The 21,208-nt window shown below is 49.4% G+C and overlaps 1 protein-coding gene across 2 annotated transcripts in view; it reads right to left on the bottom strand.

Annotated features, from left to right (window-relative positions):
- LOC124802522 (protein croquemort-like) overlaps nt 1-21,208 on the bottom strand; it is a 286,085-nt gene that overhangs the window by 99,300 nt on the left and 165,577 nt on the right. For both annotated transcript variants that reach the window (XM_047263365.1, XM_047263364.1), the window contains exon 6: nt 16,526-16,740. In XM_047263365.1, the coding sequence (XP_047119321.1) occupies nt 16,526-16,740 (215 nt within the window). The remainder of the gene's footprint in view (nt 1-16,525; nt 16,741-21,208) is intronic.

Here is a 21,208-nt window from a genome sequence, read left to right as displayed (position 1 = left end):
GAACGCCACGGAGACGCCCCCCAGGTGGAGCAAGCGCAGACAGTCCTGAATCCGGTGGACCAGAGGGTGCACAGGGTAAAGAGCTTGGAGACTTAGGAGAGAGCTGAGAGAATCTGAGCAGATTACGTACTGTATCCGCTGATGGCGGCGGATGTAGTGGACAGCCTGGAGAATAGCGTAAAGCTCCGCAGTATAAACCGAACACTGGTCGGGAAGCCGAAAGTGATTTGAGGTGTCGCCAACAATATAGGCACTCCCTACACCTAACGATGTTTTCGAGCCATCGGTGTAAATAAATGTGGCTTCCGTCATTTGTGCACATAGAGCAGCAAATGCCCGACGGTAAACAAGTGTATGGGTACCATCCTTGGGAAATTGACATAGGTCTCTGAGCAAGTCGATCCGGGGACGGAGCCAAGGCGGTGCTGTACCCCAAGTTGTCAAGAAGGTTTTAGGAAAGCGAAAGGAAAGAGAATGGAGCAGTTGACGGAAGCGGACTCCCGGGGGTAGTAGGGAGGAGGAGCGGCCTGCATACCCGACATCAAGGGAGGCGTCGAAAAAAAGGTCATGGGCTGGATTAGCAGGCATGGAAGACAAATGGCTAGCATAACGACTCAGAAGGACTGCTCGCCGATTGGATAGCGGAGGTTCAGCAGTCTCAGCATAAAGGCTTTCCACAGGGCTGGTGTAAAAAGCTCCAGACACTAAACGTAATCCACGGTGGTGGATAGAGTCGAGACGCCGAAGAATAGACGGCCGAGCAGAGGAGTAGACTATGCTTCCATAATCCAATTTCGAGCGCACTAAGGCGCGATAGAGGCGGAGAAGGACCACTCGGTCCGCTCCCCAAGAGGTGCCATTCAGGACACGGAGGATGTTAAGGGAACGCAGACAGCGAGCCGAAAGATAGGAAACGTGGGAGGACCAGCACAGTTTTCTGTCAAACATAAGACCCAAGAATTTAGCGACGTCGGAGAACGGAAGGTTGACAGGACCTAGATGTAAGGAGGGCGGAAGAAACTCCTTACGTCGCCAAAAACTAACACAAACGGTCTTACTGGGTGAGAAACGGAAGCCGGTTTCGATGCTCCACGAGTGGAGGCGATCGAGACATCCTTGAAGACGTCTTTCAAGAAGGCTGGTCCGTTGAGAGCTGTAGTAGATCGCAAAATCGTCCACAAAGAGGGAGCCCGAGACATCAGGAAGGAGACAATCCATAATTGGATTAATGGCAATGGCAAACAGTACAACACTCAGCACGGAGCCCTGGGGTACCCCGTTTTCTTGGGAGAAAATACGGGATAGAGTAGTGTTCACCCGCACCCTAAATGTGCGCTCTGCCATAAATTCGCGAAGAAAAAGGGGCAGCCGGCCTCGAAAGCCCCAAGAGAACAGTGTGCGGAGGATGCCTGTCCTCCAACAGGTATCGTATGCTCTCTCCAGATCAAAAAATATTGCTACCGTTTGGCGTTTCCGGAGGAAATTGTTCATGATATAAGTGGAGAGAGCAACAAGATGGTCAACGGCAGAACGATGTTGTCGGAATCCGCATTGGGCTGGTGTTAAAAGACTGCGGGATTCCAGCCACCAAGCTAAACGGTAATTCACCATACGCTCCAAAACCTTACAGACACTACTCGTGAGAGAAATGGGGCGATAGCTAGAGGGGAGATGTTTGTCCTTTCCAGGTTTCGGAACGGGAACGACAATAGCTTCCCGCCATCGCCTGGGAAAGGTACTGTCGGTCCAAATTCGATTATAAAGGCGAAGGAGGTAGCGCAGGCTATGGGTTGATAAATGCAGCAACATTTGGACATGGATACCATCCGGTCCTGGGGCGGAGGAGCGAGAAGAAGAGAGTGCATGTTGGAGTTCGCGCATGGAGAAAACAGTATTGTAGCTTTCGCGATTTTGAGAGGAGAAAGCAAGATGTCGCACTTCCGCTGCACGTTTCTTCGGGAGAAACGCTGGCGGGTAATTTGAAGAGCTCGAAATCTCAGCAAAGTGCTGACCCAATGAGTTACAAATTGCGACGGGGTCCACTAAGGTATCATGCGCGACAGTGAGCCCAGAGACCGGGGAGAAACTAGGCGCGCCTGAGAACCGTCGAAGCCGACTCCAAACTTCCGAGGAGGGAGTGAAGGTGTTAAATGAGCTAATAAAGAATTGCCAGCTTGCCTTCTTGCTATCGCGGATGACGCGACGGCATCGCGCACGGAGCCGCTTATATCGGATACAGTTGGCCAAAGTTGGATGGTGACGGAAAATGCGAAGAGCACGTCGCCGCTCACGTATTGCGTCACAGCATGCCTCGTTCCACCAAGGAACTGGGGGGCGCCGGGGCAATTCGGAGGTGCGTGGTATTGAACGTTCCGCAGCTGTGAGAATAACGTCGGTAAAATGTGTGACCTCATCGTCGACGCTGGGAAAGCGACGGTCATCGAATGTCGCTAGAGACGAAAAAAGTGTCCAATCGGCTTGGGCAAACTTCCAGCGTCGCGAGCGCAGATATGGCAGTTGAGGCTGCAGTCGAAGGACACATGGAAAGTGGTCACTCGAGTGTGTATCATCAAGGGCGAACCATTCGAAGCGCCGGGCTAGCGGAACAGTACCGACCGCAAGGTCCAAATTTGCCGTGGAGGCAGACAAAAACGTGGGGACCCCAGTGTTGAGGCAGACTAGATCCGCTTGGTGGAAGACGTCTAGCAATAGTGAGCCACGTGGACAAGGATGTGGAGATCCCCAAAGCGGGTGGTGGGCATTGAAGTCCCCAACCAGCAAATAGGGGGGTGGAAGCTGATCAAGAAGATGAAGGAGATCAGCTCGTGCCAGTGGTGTAGACGATGGAATGTATACCGTACATAGAGAGAACGTGTATCCAGAAAGGGAAAGACGGACGGCGACAGCTTGGAAGGAACTGTTTAAGGGGATTGTGTGATAATGGAGAGTATCATGGAGCAGAATCATGAGTTCTCCATGGGCTGGAGTGCCTTCAACAGAGGGGAGGTCATATCGGACGGACTGAAAATGAGGGAGAACAAAGCGGTCATGGGGACGCAGCTTTGTTTCCTGAAGACAGAAGATGACCGGCGAGTAGGATCGTAAGAGGATCGACAATTCATCCCGATTGGCACGAATGCCGCGGATATTCCAGTGGATAATGGACATAGGGTGAACAGAAAATGGAGAAACGTGACCAAGGGTGCTGTCAACTCAACGACTGCTCAGAGCTTGCGACCGACAGCATGGAATGGCATTCAGTCGAAGGCAGAAGATCCTGATCCATAGGTTGGTCAGGAGCAGCTCCTGCCACCAACGATCGGCCAGTTGACCGGCCACCAGCAGTGCGCCTCGGCGACACGGAAGATGGCCGAGGGCGATTTCCGCCAGGTGGTGCTGTAGTTGGGACACGCCTTGGCGGAGGAGGAGAGGAACTGTGTTTGTTCGTAGCCTTCTTGGAGGTATGATGTTTAGATGAAGGAGGAACCGATGGTTGTAATGTTGCAGTACGTAAAAACTCTTCACGAGAATGCTCTTTTTTCGAAGACTTGGCGTCTGACTTTTGGGCTCGAGATTTAGCAGAACCCGACGAAGGGTGAGCCATAGAGTGGGCAGGCGAAAGTGGTGAGGTTGAACGGGCGATCTTTGCGCTGGCCGATCTGACGACCGTGGTACTAAATGTGAGGTCGCAAGTCTGCGTGGCCGCCTCCTTTGTTGGCCGAAGAGAAGCAAGGACAGTGCTGTATTTTCCTTTCTGAGGCACGGTGGGCTGTCGACTGGCGAGTAACTTTCGAGCAGCAAAGGTCGACACCTTTTCCTTCACTCTTATTTCCTGGATGAGCTTTTCATCCTTAAAAACGGGGCAATCTCGAGAGGAAGCAGCGTGGTCACCCATACAGTTGATGCAGTGTGGGGATGGAGGTGGACAAGCACCCTCATGGGCATCCTTGCCACACGTAACACATTTGGCCGGATTGGAACAGGACTGGCTGGTGTGATTGAACCGCTGACATCGATAGCAACGCGTAGGGTTTGGGACGTAAGGGCGAACGGAAATTATCTCGTAGCCTGCTTTGATTTTTGATGGGAGTTGAACTTTGTCAAATGTCAAGAAGACAGTGCGGGTTGGAATGATGTTCGAGTCAACCCTTTTCATAACCCGACGAACAGCGGTGACGCCCTGGTCAGACAGGTAGTGCTGAATTTCTTCGTCAGACAATCCATCGAGGGAGCGTGTATAAACGACTCCACGCGAGGAATTTAAGGTACGGTGCGGTTCCACCCGGACAGGGAAGGTGTGGAGCAGAGAAGTACGCAGCAATTTTTGAGCCTGGAGGGCACTGTGTGTTTCTAACAACAGGGTACCATTCCGTAATCTGGAACAAGACTTTACAGGACCCGCAATTGCGTCGACAACTTTCTGAATAATGAAAGGGTTGACCGTGGAAAAGTCGTGACCTTCGTCAGACCGAGAAACAACAAGGAACTGTGGCAACGATGGAAGAACCGTCTGTGGCTGAGACTCAGTGAACTTACGTTTGTGAGCAGACATAGTGGAAGGTGAGGAAACCATTGCGGAAGAATCCCTCATGATTACCGGCGTCTCCGATGGCGCGCTCCTCCCTTGTGGGGGCCCTCACCGAGGGCACACTCGCCTTAGGTGATTGTTCACACCTCAGGTCACACCTCCCGACAAACGGACGGAGGGACCAATCGGCACTTTCGGAAGGTATCAGCTCGGGTAATCACCCCTCCCTGGGCCTGGCCTTTACCAGGGGGTACGTACGTGTCCTACCTGTCTACCCGGGGCGGGGAATTACGCGTTACCCCGTCACCTGCTACGCATGGAAGTGCGTGGGTCGGCCTTCAGACACGCACAGGGAGGAAGAAAGAGAAAGGGAAAGGAAAGAAGAGGGGGTCTCAAACGCCGCAGCGGAGAAAAGGGTAAAGAGAAGAGGTAAGGAAAGGAGAAGGACAAAGGAAGGAAGAAGACATACAAGCAAGGAAGAAGAAGAATGCGGTACATTTACAAGCGTCCGTCTCCGGACGTAGGCGCAAACCCTACTCCCAGAGGGGGAGAAAGTGAAGGAAAGAGCCAGAGGTGAGGGGGGGGGGGTGAAGACAGGGGATGGGGAAGGATGCGGAAAGGGAAGGTATGCAGCCCGGAAAGGAAGGAAGGCCACATTAGCTCGGGGCCCCGTGCTCGCTACGCACGTATCCACAAAAGAGTTGTGGATCCCCTGGGGGGAAGCTCGGGTGAGGGAAGGATGGGGAAGGAAACCGGCCGTGCCCTTTCAAAGGAACCATCCCGGCATTTGCCTGTAGCGATTTAGGGAAATCACGGAAAACCTAAATCAGGATGGCCGGAGACGGGATTGAACCGTCGTCCTCCCGAATGCGAGTCCAGTGTGCTAATCACTGCGCCACATCGCTCGGTGAACCTCCGCCGGAACTAGCCGCACAGTACATGACTGCAGCGCCCTAGACAGTTCGGCTAATCCCGCGCGGCTAGATCTTATGTAACATATAATAATTTCTGCGTATTATGTTGGAGAGGAAAATCTCAATAAATAGAATACCTTCGGTCTCGTCTTTTCCCGCTCTCAGAAGCTGTTTATCTGCAACAGTCGCGTTGGAGAGACTTGACTTGGGGGCGGAGAGGAGAGGGAGGGTGTGGAAAGCATTCAGACTGGTGACTGTCTCGCCACTTTGGGAGACGCGGCGCCAATAAGCCTTTGTGCGGGGGCGGATGGGCGGCGCATCCCCTTTTGTTGTTACCGGTCCGCGCGAAATGAGTGCCGGAGGACCCGCTGCGTGCTGGTGGGTGGGTGCGTGGGTGGATACGGTCAGGGGTGGGTGGGGGCGGGGCGGCAGCACAGCCGGCGCCGGCAGATCGATACACCTGCAGCGGGGCCGCCTCCCGCCTGCTGGCTGCTGCTGCTGCAGCAGTTGACGGCGCCGTCGAGTCCCGCCTGCCAGCTGCAAGGCCGCGCGGCCCACGCGAGAAGTAACCTGTACGTTACGTGTGGCTGCGCTCCATTGTCGCCGCACTCTCTGGACCACTACGCACGCTCTCTAATACAAAGTATCCCGACACACACAAGTGGGCACTGACGTGGGACGTGTCCACCCTTCGCGCTTATGACGGCTTGAACTCCGGTGGACACACATTCAGTAATGTCTCTGAACGTCTGTCGATGAACGGCAGGCATTGTTCCGCAGGAGGCCAGATCAGACAAGGTAATGATGGTAAAGTACGGTCTGAAACGAAGTCGACGCTGTGGGATCCGTACCAGATAGGGTTGATAGAAGAGATAGAGAAGATCCAACGGAAAGCAGCGCGCTTCCTTACAGGATCATTTAGTAATCGCGGAAGCGTTACAGAGATGATAAACTCCAGTGGAACACACTGCAGGAGAGACGCTCAGTAGCTCGGTAGCTCGGTACGGGCTTTTGTTAAAGTTTCGAGAACATACCTTCACCGAAGAGTCAAGCAGTATATTGCTCCCTCCTACGTATATCTCGCGAAGAGACCATGAAGATAAAATCAGAGAGATTAGAGGCCACACAGAAGCATACCGACAATCCTCCTATCCATGAGCAATACGAGGGTGGAATAGAAGGGAGAACCGATACAGGTACTCAAGGTACCCTCCGCCACACACCGTCAGGTGGCTTGCGGAGTATGGATGTAGATGTAAGTGATCCCAAACGTGTTCCGCTGGGTTTTAGTTGGGACTCTGGGCAGGCCACTTCATTTCAGGGATGTTATTGTCCACAAACCATAACCTGATTTATGATGGGGTGCATGCTTGTGCTGATACAATTATCGTTTCCGAATGCTCCTCTATAGCACGCAGTATACAAAGCTACAAAATGTGTTCATACACTGCCGCGTTTAGCGCGCTTTTTCTCTGTGCAGTACGAGGACCACTCACTAACGCACGAAAAACACCGCCATATTCTAGAACCACGACCTCCATCCATCCATCAAAATTCCATCAAAATTCCATCAAAATTCCATCCATCCATCCATCCATCCACTGGATTGGCAAGCCAAGCCGAATAGCGTTAGGCGCTACAGTCTGGAACCGCGCGACCGCTACGGTCGCAGGTTCGAATCCTGCCTCGGGCATGGATGTGTGTGATGTCCTTAGGTTAGTTAGGTTTCAGTAATTCTAAGTTCTAGTGGACTGATGACCTCAGCTGTTAAGTCCCATAGTGCTCAGAGCCAGTTTTGAACCGAATATCGTGATTCGTCACTCCAGGTCACTCTTCTGCAGTCATCCACTCTCCGGCGGCGTCGCTTAGCACTGAGTACAGAAATTTGTGGCTTTGTGAGGAGTTGCACCACCATTGTATTCCGTTCTTTCTGACTCCCCATGCACAGCCGTTGTGCTAGCTGGACCGCTCGTGGCACTCAAACTCGCTAGGGACTCCTTCCGCATATTCCACGCGATTTTTTACGGCCACCCTCCGCAACCTTCCTCGCTCCCCGTCGGTCAGTACCGGCGGTCTTCCTGGTCTTTGTTTATCTGCGGGCGCTCATTCGTCTCTACTCTCCGTAACCACATCAGCAGCAGGCCACATGGGCAACTCAGGAAGGGCTCTAATGGCCCAGATGACTAATCCACGTTCCAGATCACTGAGCTCTCCTTATCTACACACACTGCCGTTACTGCTCCTCCTTTTACAACGGCGGGTCACCCTCTAGTGACATTTAATCGTCAATACTGCCTTACATCGAGTGTCCAGATACTTTTAATCGCATACTCTTACTGGAATCAGAGAATACTTTCATATCGATGAATGATATTATATCTGTCACCCTTGTCATGTTGATAACTTTCAACAATCTCATACAGAGCGGGATACCGCAGCGAGAAGATATTGAAATTGCACACAGGAAGACTGCGGTTCAAATTTCCTTCTGGCCTTCCAGATTTACGTTTTGCGTGATTTCCCTAAATAGCTCACGGCTGGAGTGATTCGTCTGAAAAAACATGTCCGATTTTCTTCCCCACACTTTTCCATCTAAAGCTCGTGGTCCGTGTCTACTGACTTCGTCGGAGGAACGTTAAATCCTAATTTATCTCCTCTTCCTTCCTTCCTTCCTTCCTTCCAGTCCAGAGCTGTCAGCCCACCATGCCATGCATCTCTCTCACTATTTCTAGTCCACAGCTATACGTGATGCTTCATAACAGCAGCGCACTCTTCCTCACTGCCTCCCCCCCCCCCCCTCCTTTCCCCGCCAACCCTCTATCTCCATAATCTCTGCAAGTCCTTTGCCCAACTTAAATCTTCTTCGTGCTTCGTCCCTGTCCCATCACACACCTATCTACATAATTTCATTGCCAAAACTCAGTCATTCTGATACTCTAGCATCCCATATCTTTCAGACCGAAGATCCAATCGTCCAACTTACAAACCTACACTTACTATGCCCAGAGCAGTTATTCTGAATAATGAGTATATCTTGTTTTAAAATACACCACCACCACCACCACCACCACCACCACCACCTTAATGAATTATCTGTTTTTTCGTTTTGTACCAGCTCTTGTATTTTAAAAGTGATCGGCTGAAAGATGAATCTTTGACGCTCTTAGTCCAGCTTTATCCGCCGTAAGGACAGAAATTGAAAAAAAATAGTTATAAAAATCTGAGATCACATCCCGGTACGATTCATTAAATTGTGCTCAGGCTGCCACACCACTCACGTCAATGTAAAGACATCTTGAAACTATCTCCTTTTGTCTACAACACTGTCACTGTACTAGTTTTATCGCTTCTTCACTTCTCGTATTTTCAGTTTGCCTAAAAAAAAAAAAAAAAAAAAAAGGAATTGAATGGTCGTGTGGCATTATTGATTGGGAGACCACTGTCGCGCTTGTTCGATCCACCGCTGCAAGTCTTTCTATTTGACGCCACTTCGACATTTCTCAAGCAACAGCCCGTATTTCTTTGACGTTTTCACTTGCGAACTTGTGTTCTTCAGTATCCATCAAACTGCACTTTATACACATGTGTTTGCAAGACTTATCGTGTGCAGTTTTGAATTCGTTGTTATTTTGCGGTTGACTGAAATAGCGAGATGCTCTAACCCGTGACGGTAAATCTTGACAATGTTTTTCCATATCGTTTGCTAGTGCTTATTTTGGTACTTTACCTCGACAATGTTTATTTCTGTCTCGTTAGTTTATGTATCTTTCTCATTTTCGTCTTTTCCTCTCCAGGTGTGTTTATTTTAATGAAACTGCATTGTATGAACTTATGTTTTAGTTCTTGGAGATCGCCAGGGATACGTTGGAAGTTTAATGATTGGTTCAAACTCGTGTGGTGCTATCTCAGTTAAAAGTTGTGACGTTAAACGATTCGGAGGTTTCTTCCGTACTTTGTTAAGTGTTACTCATATATATGAATTTTCCTTCGTTACTGACGCCTACGAGATTGAGCCCACCACTTTCTGTGCCGAGTCTCATTGTGTTATACTCGATTAAATGTATGAAGTCGACTTACGAAAATGCCTAGCGCCGATATTATTCTCTTGTCTTGTTGTATTGGAAGAACTTTTGCTAAATCATTCATCTTCAAAGCACGTTAACAATATACACTATCTGGAGTTCGTCTAATTCTTTTATAGTACCGGGTGATCAGAAAGTCAGTATAAATTTGAAAACTGAATAAATCACGAAATAATGTAGATAGAAAGGTACAAATTGACACACATGCTTGGAATGACATGGGGTTTTATTAGAACCAAAGAAATACAAAATTTCAAAAATGTCCGACAGATGGCGCTTCATTTGATCAGAACAGCAGTAATTAGCATAACAAAGTAAGACAAAGCAAAGATGATGTTCTTTATAGGAAATGCTCAATATGTCCACCATCATTCCTCAACAATAGCTGTAGTCGAGGAATAATGTTTTGAACAGCACTGTAAAGCATGTCTGGAGTTATGGTGAGGCATTGGCATCGGATGTAGTCTTTCAGCATACCTAGAAATGTTGGTCGATCACGATACACTTGCTACTTCAGGTAACCCCGAAGCCAGTAATCGCACGGACTTTGGTCTGGGGACCTGGGAGGCCAAGCATGACGAAAGTGGCGGCTGAGCACACGATCACCACCAAACGACGCGTGCAAGAGATCTTTCACGCGTCTAGCAATACTTTTTTTGTTTCTAATAAAACCCCATGTCATTCCAAGCATGTTTGTCAATTTTTACATTTCTATCTACATTACTCCGTGGTTTATTAAGATTTCAGATTTATACAGACTTTTTGATCGCCCAGTATATTGCTACGCGCATTCACGTATCCTTGTTAGTACATTTTTGTAGTTTGTGGGGACGGTTTCGTTTGGCTACGGCAGCCGTGCTTAATGGTCATTGTCCTTCGCTTCCACCAGGTGTGATGGCGCGCCTGCCAGTGGTTCATGGCCATCGCTGTGTTTATTTGCGAGTTGTGGACTTTTTTGACCTCCAACTTGGCTGCTCACAGTTACCACTACGCCTCCAACATCCTGACATCGACGTGTTGCCCCCCGATACAATTCGAACCTCCCACAAGCGTCACACACTCATCACTAGAGGCTGGCTGTGCCTCATATGCAAGACCACGCCTTGCTACACCATCAGGATCATCACTTTCCTTTGTGTCGGGTGATGCTGGTAACTCTACTGACACTGAAATGGCTGTCACATATTCTTGACAGTTGAATGCATACCCTGGAGACCACGTATTTGCTAAGCATTCCGTATTTCACTTGTACAGAACAGATCAGAAAAATAAATTGGACTCCTGATTAGGCACAAGGACGTATTTAACCCCACATTACTAAATCCTAAATTTACGATTACAGAAGGGTATAAAACAGGACATTTTGCAATTAATTTGGTTATGTACCATACCACTGGAGAGCTAATAACTGTAATTAACTAATCCATAACCCACAAATTATCACTTCCTTTGAACAAAAAGTGTAGCAGTAAACTTTATGTAACATTTCCCTCCTCTTAGTGTTCTAGGATCACCAAGATTCTCGAAGGTAAAGTCCAGGGAAGGAAATTAAGAAACAGATCCGGAACACCCAGTCTGCGAAGCATGGTCAGCCGGTTCAGCTGTAACAGCTACAGGCGAAGATAAGCATGACGACACGCTCAGATGGGCTGGTGCGTCACCAAGGTGTTCCTTTTATGCATGACGATGGTTAGGCAAATGGAAACAATATCTGCCATTTTTCTATTCAAAGAAGAACTGGTCTGCTTTTCACATTTATTCGTGACTTTTGTGCAATGTGCGAAACTTGGCACTTGCACCTGACGCCGTTATACTTTTTAGTTTGTTTCACTGATTTGCCTGTTCGATGTCCACATAACGAAATTCGTAATATCCCACAACATTGCCTTAAACCTTCTCAAATTGTATGTAACTGCTCCTAAAGTATGACTATTTTGATTCACGTTTTTTGTTCTTCCTTGTTGCACAGCAAAAGGATAGTCTGTATCTTCACTTCAGTGTCATACACCATAGAATTTCCAGCATCTTATTTCAGCTTATTTCGCGAAAGAATGAGTCAGACCTCTTCCCGTGCATTTAATTGTTCTCTGCAACGCTGCGCTCAGCACATCTGCTTTCCGGAAAATCTTCAGCTTATCCGCAACCGATCAAACCTCAGGCCAGTAACGTTTTACGCTTGACAAGGAAGGGAACAAGAAAAAATGAGTACGCAGTTGCAGTAGGGGGGGGGGGGGAGGGGGGGGGGGGGTGCAGGCTGATAAGTTGCCAGCAGAATCCGCCAGTCGGCCGGCAAGGAAACGAGTTTCTCTGCAAGTCTGCTCCTCCGCTGTCCGCCGCAACCTACCCATGAAAATCTGGAGAATTAAATCAGCTGAAGAGCCTTTGGATGACCGCGTTTACTCGCTTATTTTCTAGAAGCAAAATCAGATTTGTCCATGCAACTGCCATATCCCAATCTCCCAGAAACTTCGCTCAGTGACACGAATCAAAATAAGCAATCTTGTCTCTCGGCTTATCCGTAGATACTCGACCGTTTCCGGAAAAACAATCGTGAAAGTGCACGAGGTATTTTCCAGGTACTTTATGCATCTTTTACCGCGCGATATGCTCAGGCGAAATGGTGGTACAGTGCTAATCGTTGCGAATTCTTAACTTGGGCCCAGTTTTCGAAATTCAGTTATTACTTTTATTTTTGTTTTTCATTTATATACCCATGTCTGTAGAAAGTTACTATATGAATGTTTTCCGGTGTATATTCATACAGCGTTGTCTTTATCCTCCAACTAATTGTATGTCAGACGAATGAACTTTAAGAAAATGAGAATTTCAATTTTCTTCTGTTGTAGTCCTGTGGTGTATCTTGATTCGTAATTAACTGAACGTGCCAATTTTCGGTAGTCAGCTGTTACCCATGGTCTGCCGCGACAGTATTGCCAACGCGCGAAATCTTCACCAATGTTAACGACGATTGTTTTCCAAGAGATTCATACAAAGAAATGTCTGTGGAAAACCTGCCCTCGCGCGATGCACATGGTATTCGAAATGTCTGCGTTTTTAGCGTTTCCACGATCCTTATCATCCAAGGAAATGCACCCAATCTTCGTGAAGAACAAATATTTGAATAAAACATAGCAATTAATATGAGAACTGATACAAGAATGAAGTATTTGAATATGAGAATTCGAAAATATTGTTATCCCACAACGTAGAAATGAATGTGTGACACATACTGTAAAGCACAATTGCAATTACAATTAATATAAGCCATTTTATCCTCAAATTTGGTAGGAGTCGCCCACAGGCGCAACAAAGAGGAGTCGCCCACAGGCGCAACAAAGAGGAGTCGCCCACAGGCGCAACAAAGAGGAGTCGCCCACAGGCGCAACAAAGAGGAGTCGCCCACAGGCGCAACAATGAGGAGTCGCCCACAGGCGCAACAATGAGGAGTCGCCCACAGGCGCAACAATGAGGAGTCGCCCACAGGCGCAACAATGAGGAGTCGCCCACAGGCGCAACAATGAGGAGTCGCCCACAGGCGCAACAATGAGGAGTCGCCCACAGGCGCAACAATGAGGAGTCGCCCACAGGCGCAACAATGAGGAGTCGCCCACAGGCGCAACAATGAGGAGTCGCCCACAGGCGCAACAATGAGGAGTCGCCCACAGGCGCAACAATGAGGAGTCGCCCACAGGCGCAACAATGAGGAGTCGCCCACAGGCGCAACAATGAGGAGTCGCCCACAGGCGCAACAATGAGGAGTCGCCCACAGGCGCAACAATGAGGAGTCGCCCACAGGCGCAACAATGAGGAGTCGCCCACAGGCGCAACAATGAGGAGTCGCCCACAGGCGCAACAATGAGGAGTCGCCCACAGGCGCAACAATGAGGAGTCGCCCACAGGCGCAACAATGAGGAGTCGCCCACAGGCGCAACAATGAGGAGTCGCCCACAGGCGCAACAATGAGGAGTCGCCCACAGGCGCAACAATGAGGAGTCGCCCACAGGCGCAACAAAGAGGAGTCGCCCACAGGCGCAACAAAGAGGAGTCGCCCACAGGCGCAACAAAGAGGAGTCGCCCACAGGCGCAACAAAGAGGAGTCGCCCACAGGCGCAACAAAGAGGAGTCGCCCACAGGCGCAACAAAGAGGAGTCGCCCACAGGCGCAACAAAGAGGAGTCGCCCACAGGCGCAACAAAGAGGAGTCGCCCACAGGCGCAACAAAGAGGAGTCGCCCACAGGCGCAACAAAGAGGAGTCGCCCACAGGCGCAACAAAGAGGAGTCGCCCACAGGCGCAACAAAGAGGAGTCGCACACAGGCGCAACAAAGAGGAGTCGCACACAGGCGCAACAAAGAGGAGTCGCACACAGGCGCAACAAAGAGGAGTCGCACACAGGCGCAACAAAGAGGAGTCGCACACAGGCGCAACAAAGAGGAGTCGCACACAGGCGCAACAAAGAGGAGTCGCACACAGGCGCAACAATGAGGAGTCGCACACAGGCGCAACAATGAGGAGTCGCACACAGGCGCAACAATGAGGAGTCGCACACAGGCGCAACAATGAGGAGTCGCACACAGGCGCAACAATGAGGAGTCGCACACAGGCGCAACAATGAGGAGTCGCACACAGGCGCAACAATGAGGAGTCGCACACAGGCGCAACAATGAGGAGTCGCACACAGGCGCAACAATGAGGAGTCGCACACAGGCGCAACAATGAGGAGTCGCACACAGGCGCAACAATGAGGAGTCGCACACAGGCGCAACAATGAGGAGTCGCACACAGGCGCAACAATGAGGAGTCGCACACAGGCGCAACAATGAGGAGTCGCACACAGGCGCAACAATGAGGAGTCGCACACAGGCGCAACAATGAGGAGTCGCACACAGGCGCAACAATGAGGAGTCGCACACAGGCGCAACAATGAGGAGTCGCACACAGGCGCAACAATGAGGAGTCGCACACAGGCGCAACAATGAGGAGTCGCACACAGGCGCAACAATGAGGAGTCGCACACAGGCGCAACAATGAGGAGTCGCACACAGGCGCAACAATGAGGAGTCGCACACAGGCGCAACAATGAGGAGTCGCACACAGGCGCAACAATGAGGAGTCGCACACAGGCGCAACAATGAGGAGTCGCACACAGGCGCAACAATGAGGAGTCGCACACAGGCGCAACAATGAGGAGTCGCACACAGGCGCAACAATGAGGAGTCGCACACAGGCGCAACAATGAGGAGTCGCACACAGGCGCAACAATGAGGAGTCGCACACAGGCGCAACAATGAGGAGTCGCACACAGGCGCAACAATGAGGAGTCGCACACAGGCGCAACAATGAGGAGTCGCACACAGGCGCAACAATGAGGAGTCGCACACAGGCGCAACAATGAGGAGTCGCACACAGGCGCAACAATGAGGAGTCGCACACAGGCGCAACAATGAGGAGTCGCACACAGGCGCAACAATGAGGAGTCGCACACAGGCGCAACAATGAGGAGTCGCACACAGGCGCAACAATGAGGAGTCGCACACAGGCGCAACAATGAGGAGTCGCACACAGGCGCAACAATGAGGAGTCGCACACAGGCGCAACAATGAGGAGTCGCACACAGGCGCAACAATGAGGAGTCGCACACAGGCGCAACAATGAGGAGTCGCACACAGGCGCAACAATGAGGAGTCGCACACAGGCGCAACAATGAGGAGTCGCACACAGGCGCAACAATGAGGAGTCGCACACAGGCGCAACAATGAGGAGTCGCACACAGGCGCAACAATGAGGAGTCGCACACAGGCGCAACAATGAGGAGTCGCACACAGGCGCAACAATGAGGAGTCGCACACAGGCGCAACAATGAGGAGTCGCACACAGGCGCAACAATGAGGAGTCGCACACAGGCGCAACAATGAGGAGTCGCACACAGGCGCAACAATGAGGAGTCGCACACAGGCGCAACAATGAGGAGTCGCACACAGGCGCAACAATGAGGAGTCGCACACAGGCGCAACAATGAGGAGTCGCACACAGGCGCAACAATGAGGAGTCGCACACAGGCGCAACAATGAGGAGTCGCACACAGGCGCAACAATGAGGAGTCGCAGACAGGCGCAACAATGAGGAGTCGCAGACAGGCGCAACAATGAGGAGTCGCAGACAGGCGCAACAATGAGGAGTCGCAGACAGGGAGTCAAACAAGTGAACTTTTTTCCGAAAAAGAAGCTGCCGCTGCGGAGACACGCGGACCCGGACGCCTAATTACAATGCAGGCCGTTTCAGCGAGAGCTTACTTGTCTGACAGGCTCTTTGTTGTGGCTATCTGCCACTGAGTATCTCCGGTTCATGTTGAGTAGCTAGTATCCTTTTTATAATATTGTCATTTTCCATCCTGGCTCTTCTATTGCCTAATTTGATAATAAACATTCGTGTAGTAATCTTTTACAGGCATGGGTAGATAAAAGAAAATAATAAAAATATAATAAATAGGAACAAACCTGTTTCGAGCACAGGATCAAAGTTAAGGATCTGTGGTGCTCACCACTGTGCCACCATTTCGTCTGAGGTCATCGTGTGGTGAAGAGAGACACGTAATACCTCAATAACTTTTGCAATCGTTTTTTCAGAAACCGTCTAATATCTGTTAATGCGGCAGTGTGTTCCCAAGGAATGTCAAATGTATCAACAACTAGCTACACCGTGTTCTGTTGCTCTCGTACTAATGCAGTAGATACCTACCAATAACCACCCCCATGCTTGATTCTTCAAAGATTCAAACCCTCCCTGTATAAAGCAGCTTCAAGTACCTGAATGAGTTAATGTGTTAAATATTTGATGGTGTGCATTTAGAATGGAGAGCACCTTCTCACATGCACTGCACTGCACGGTATGGTATGGACATAAGTTTAGATGCAGACCCCTAAAAGTCACCAATACACAACGGATCTGCAGGATCACGAAACGGCGCTCCAGCCCCTGACCTGCTGGAGTCGGCCGGTCCTACCTGCAGAGGTCCGGCGAGAAGAGTCCGATGCGGTCGTCCTTGGAGCGCTTGGGCGGCCACAGCTCCCCGGCGGAGCCCTCCACGTTGCCGCAGCGGCCCGGGAAGTATCGCGTGCGCTCGTCGTAGTTCCATCGCGCCAGCTCGCCCACGCGGTACAGGTCGTCGGCGCCGGTGCGCATGTTGAACACGCCGTCAAAGTCCGCGGAGCCGTTCCGCTGCAACACACACCCGCGCGCCGCTCCAACACTGACAGCTCTCCAACCTTCCTTTGCTACAGAAATGACTAATTCATCTACAAGTAAACTAATCTCTATTGAAATAGGCTCGTGTTTCAATTAGTAACTGTGTTTCGTTCGAAATTCATGTATTTGGCGTGCAGCTACAGATCGCAGAAAGATATTTTGCTCTGATGAACACCGTCGAGCTGTTGGTGACTGGTGCAGTGTGGTGCCACCTGCCGGCACAACGGTCGTTGCCCTTATCGCGCTCCTTGCAGCAGTAAGCTAGCACAGCATTACCTCACTGCAGAATGATGGTACGGCCACTCTGCTAGTGGCAGACGGTGTTACCTAAATCCGGGACGCTTTCAAAGCGTTGCTGCAGGGCAGCTACGTGATGCAAAGGCCATCTGCTTCTCAACTTACCTCTCTTTGTTAGCCATCTTACGGGACAGCTGCCTTTGCTGCCGAGCATCACCTCTGGTGGGCTGAGGGTCCAACTAGAGCCCCCCTCAGCGCCTACGGTCGCCGGCGCCGCCACCCAGGCCCCAGACTGCGGGATTCACTGCTCGGATACCATCGTATCCGTGCCAGTACTGGGGCAGAGGACGACCTCACTCGCGTCGTGGTCACGACAGCCTGCAGCGCCAGCACGTGACGCACCTCCGCCGCCAGCCGGGAACGTCTGGGACCGAGGTCGTTCCGCTCCTGGGCCGCGCGCTGAGTCGTGGTAGCAACTCGTCGACGCCGAGAACCGGCGTTTCAACGCTCGCCGCACTCGCATCCCCGCTCCCCCACCCTCCCTCCCTTCCGCCCCATTCCGTTGTAGACCCAATCTAATAAACATATCACCTGTTTCCAAGCTGAGTGCTACTGCATTTGACCCTCACCTAACCACTACAAAATACCGCGCCAGTACAGTAGATGTATTACGATCAGCAGATTATGCTGGTCTAACTCTGGTTTGACGTAAGACAGTGAATCAATATGTATGTCCCAAACGCAAGAATATCGCGTAGAGTTTTAAATTTCCATCCTATGGAGAGCAGTTGAACGGAATGGACAGTGTCTTGAAAGGAGGATATAAGATGAACATCAACAAAAGCAAAACGAGGACAATGGAATGTAGTCGAATTAAGTCGGGTGATGCTGAGGGTCCGCAGCTCGTCGTCGTGCAGTAGCGTTCTCGCTTCCCGCGCCCGGGTTCCCGCGTTCGATTCCCGGTGGGGTCAGGGATTTTCTCTGCCTCGTGATGACTGGCTGTTGTGTGACGTCCTTAGGTTAGTTAGGTTTAAGTAGATCTAAGTTCTAGGGGACTGATGACCATAGACATTAAGTCCCATAGCGCTCAGAGCCATTTGAACCCATTTATTTTGATGCTGAGGGAATTAGATTAGGAAATGAGACACTTGAAGTAGTAAAGGAGTTTTGCTACTTGGGGAGCAAAATAACTGATGATGGTCCAAGTAGAGAAGATATCAAATGTAGACTGTCAATGGCAACGAAAGTGTTTCTCAAGAAGAGAAATTTGTTAACATCGAGTATAGATGTAAGTGTCAGGAAGTCGTTTCTGAAAGTGTTTGTATGCAGTGTACCCACGTATGGAAGTGAAACATGGACGATAAATATTTTGGACAAGAAGAGAATAGAATCTTTCGAAATGTGGTGCTACAGAAGAATGCTGAAGATTAGATGGGTAGATCACATAACTAATGAGGAAGTATTGAATAGGGTTGGGGAGAAGAGAAGTTTGTGGCACAACTTGACCAGAAGAAGGGATCGGTTGGTAGGACATGTTCTGAGGCGTCAAGGGATCATCAATTTAGTATTGGAGGTCACTGTGGAGGGTAAAAGTCGTAGAGGCAGACCAAGAGATGAATACAGTAAGCAGATTCAGAAGGATGTAGGTTGCAGTAGATACTGGGAGATGAAGAAGCTTCCACAGGATAGAGTAGCATGGAGAGCTGCATCAAACCAATCTCAGGACTGAAGACCACAACAACAACAGTAACGCATCAGTACACGTCACGTGGAAGGTGGCCTGTAATGTTATGTGAGCCTCACTGCCCTTTTCTTAACTAATTTGTGCCTAATTTTGTTCTGAGAAGCTCAGTAATGTATGTAATTACCAAGTGAAACGCAGCTGGACAGCAAGAAACTCTAGCGCACAATCCCCGCAACCATAGTAGTTGTGAATCTTCGAGTATGGACTCAAACAATTGACTAATTACAAAAAGGGGACTGTTAATCTGTATCTTGTGGAAAGAGGGCGTGTTGCTAGTCCGTCGCTCAGAACGTATTGTTACAATTAATGAAAATTGCTCTTTCAGTGATAAAACCGAGTAAAGTATGTGTAAGAGTTGCCGAACATTTATGTATACAAATTTTCTGGAAGTGAAGAATAGAAATACCTCTTATGTGGAAAAGGAAGTGAAATTCATTGTCGTCGCTGGCTATCACTCGACAGAATTCCAAGTGTTCAAAGTTCACTAAAGAAAAGGAAGTGCATTCTCTGTAGTTTTCATTCAGTACGTAACAACCTCTCATTTCGTAATTGCAGTAATTGGATTATGTTCTTGTATAACAGTATGGTGCCGAACTCCACTGACCAATTCTGATGCAACAGGACGTGTAGTTTGAAGGAAGTTTGTGTTCCAAGCAATCTCTTTTTCTCACGAAAAGCAGATTGCTGTTTCATATGGGACAAAAATCTCTCGGTGTACATGCCGCGTCAATTCAGGATAAACTCCAAGCTTTCGATCACTACCTCCATGGTCGTCGTCAGGGCTAAAACTGACTGTCAAACTAGCGAGGCTCCCACTTTTACATGCAAAGAGCGGCTTCTGACTGGCTGGAATACGTCATAGCAACAGCGATACGGCGCGTAGTGAAGTGGTGCCCCTACTTCCATAGATGTAGCTTCTATCCCGCGTTGCTTGCAGCGCCATCCCTTGAATCAGGAGGTAAAGTGCGGGAAGTTTTCCTCTGCAATTTTTCTTTATCCGGTGCACACTTCCAGGTGTTGCTAAGTGCATAGCCGTGGTCTCGGTTAAAGTTACTATCGCTAAGTCTAATTTCGACTGCTCCCAGGATCACAGAGTCTCAGTAATTCGATGCGTGGGCTATTACTCTGGTTTCTTCAAATAAAATCTTATTCTTGTTAAGCAGGCTATGTTCAGCCACCGCTGATTTTTCCAAATACCTGTATTTCAGGCGGTGCTGGTGCTCGATGCAACGGTCGGAAACGGTTCTTACAGACTGGCCACATAATTCTTGCCACATTCACAACGAATACTGTAAATTCCCAGAACCCTTAAGCCGAGACTATCTTTGACTGGTCTCAACATTTCCTTAATTTTCATAGATGGTGGGAAAACTGGTTTTATTCATTGCCTCTTTAGGACTCTGCCTATCTTGCTTGTTGTAGCATCGCAAAATGGAAGCCGCGCTATGTGTTGGTCCTCTTCTTGTTTATGGACGGCATCGTGTCTTACATTCTTGGACAATACTGATTTAATTTCACCGGCAGAATAACCATTCCTCCTGAAAGCAGTCGTCAAATGGTTAATCTCGGGGCTGATGTGGTCCTTGTCGGAAATACTCCTGGCTCTGTGTACTACAGTATTCAGCATGGCTCTCTTCTAAGACGGATGATGGAAGCTGTGGCTATGTAGATATAAGTCTGTATGCGTTGACTTTCTGTACACAGACTGGCCTAGTCATCCATCCTGTTTTCGCTCCACCAACACATCTAGAAAGGTAGCTTCCCATCCTTCTCCATCTCCATTGTAAATTTTATGTTAGGATGTACACCATTCAAAAGTTCGACGAACTGCTACAGCGTGTCATTGCCATGTGGCCAGATTAAAAAAGTGTCCTCGACGTATCTGTAGAAGCATGATGGGCGGAGGTGAGCACTGCTCAACGCTCATTCTTCAAAATCCTCTATGAAAAAATTCGCTATTGCTGGTGATAGTGGCGAACCCATGGCTGTTCCATCCGTCATTTCATAATAATTTCCACTGTATAAAAAGTAAGTGGTCGTCAAGGTATGCCGGAACAATTTCAAAATTTCTGAGGAAAAATGAGCGGCCAACAGTTGTAATTTGTCATCCACAGGTACTTTGGTGAACAGAGAAACCAAACGTGGGCCAGTGCGTAAGAACCGTTTCCGACCGCTGCATCGAGCACCAGCACCAACTGAAATACAGGTATCTGGAGAAATCAGCGGTGGCTGAGCATAGCCTGCTTAACAAGCATCAGATTTTATTTGAAGAAACCAGAGTAATAGCCCACGCATCGAATTACTGAGACTCTGTGATCCTGGGAGCAGTCGAAATTGGACTTAGCGATAGTAACTTTAACCGAGACAACGGCTATGCACTTAGCAACACCTGGAAGAGTGCACTGGATAAAGAAAAATTGCAGAGGAAAACTTCCCGCACTTTACCTCCTGATTCAAGGG

This window comes from Schistocerca piceifrons, chromosome 6 (assembly GCF_021461385.2).
Source record: "Schistocerca piceifrons isolate TAMUIC-IGC-003096 chromosome 6, iqSchPice1.1, whole genome shotgun sequence".
Lineage (NCBI taxonomy): Eukaryota > Metazoa > Arthropoda > Insecta > Orthoptera > Acrididae > Schistocerca > Schistocerca piceifrons.
The sequence above is the reverse complement of the archived record's forward strand: the minus strand, read 5'-3'. Positions and strand labels throughout refer to the sequence as shown.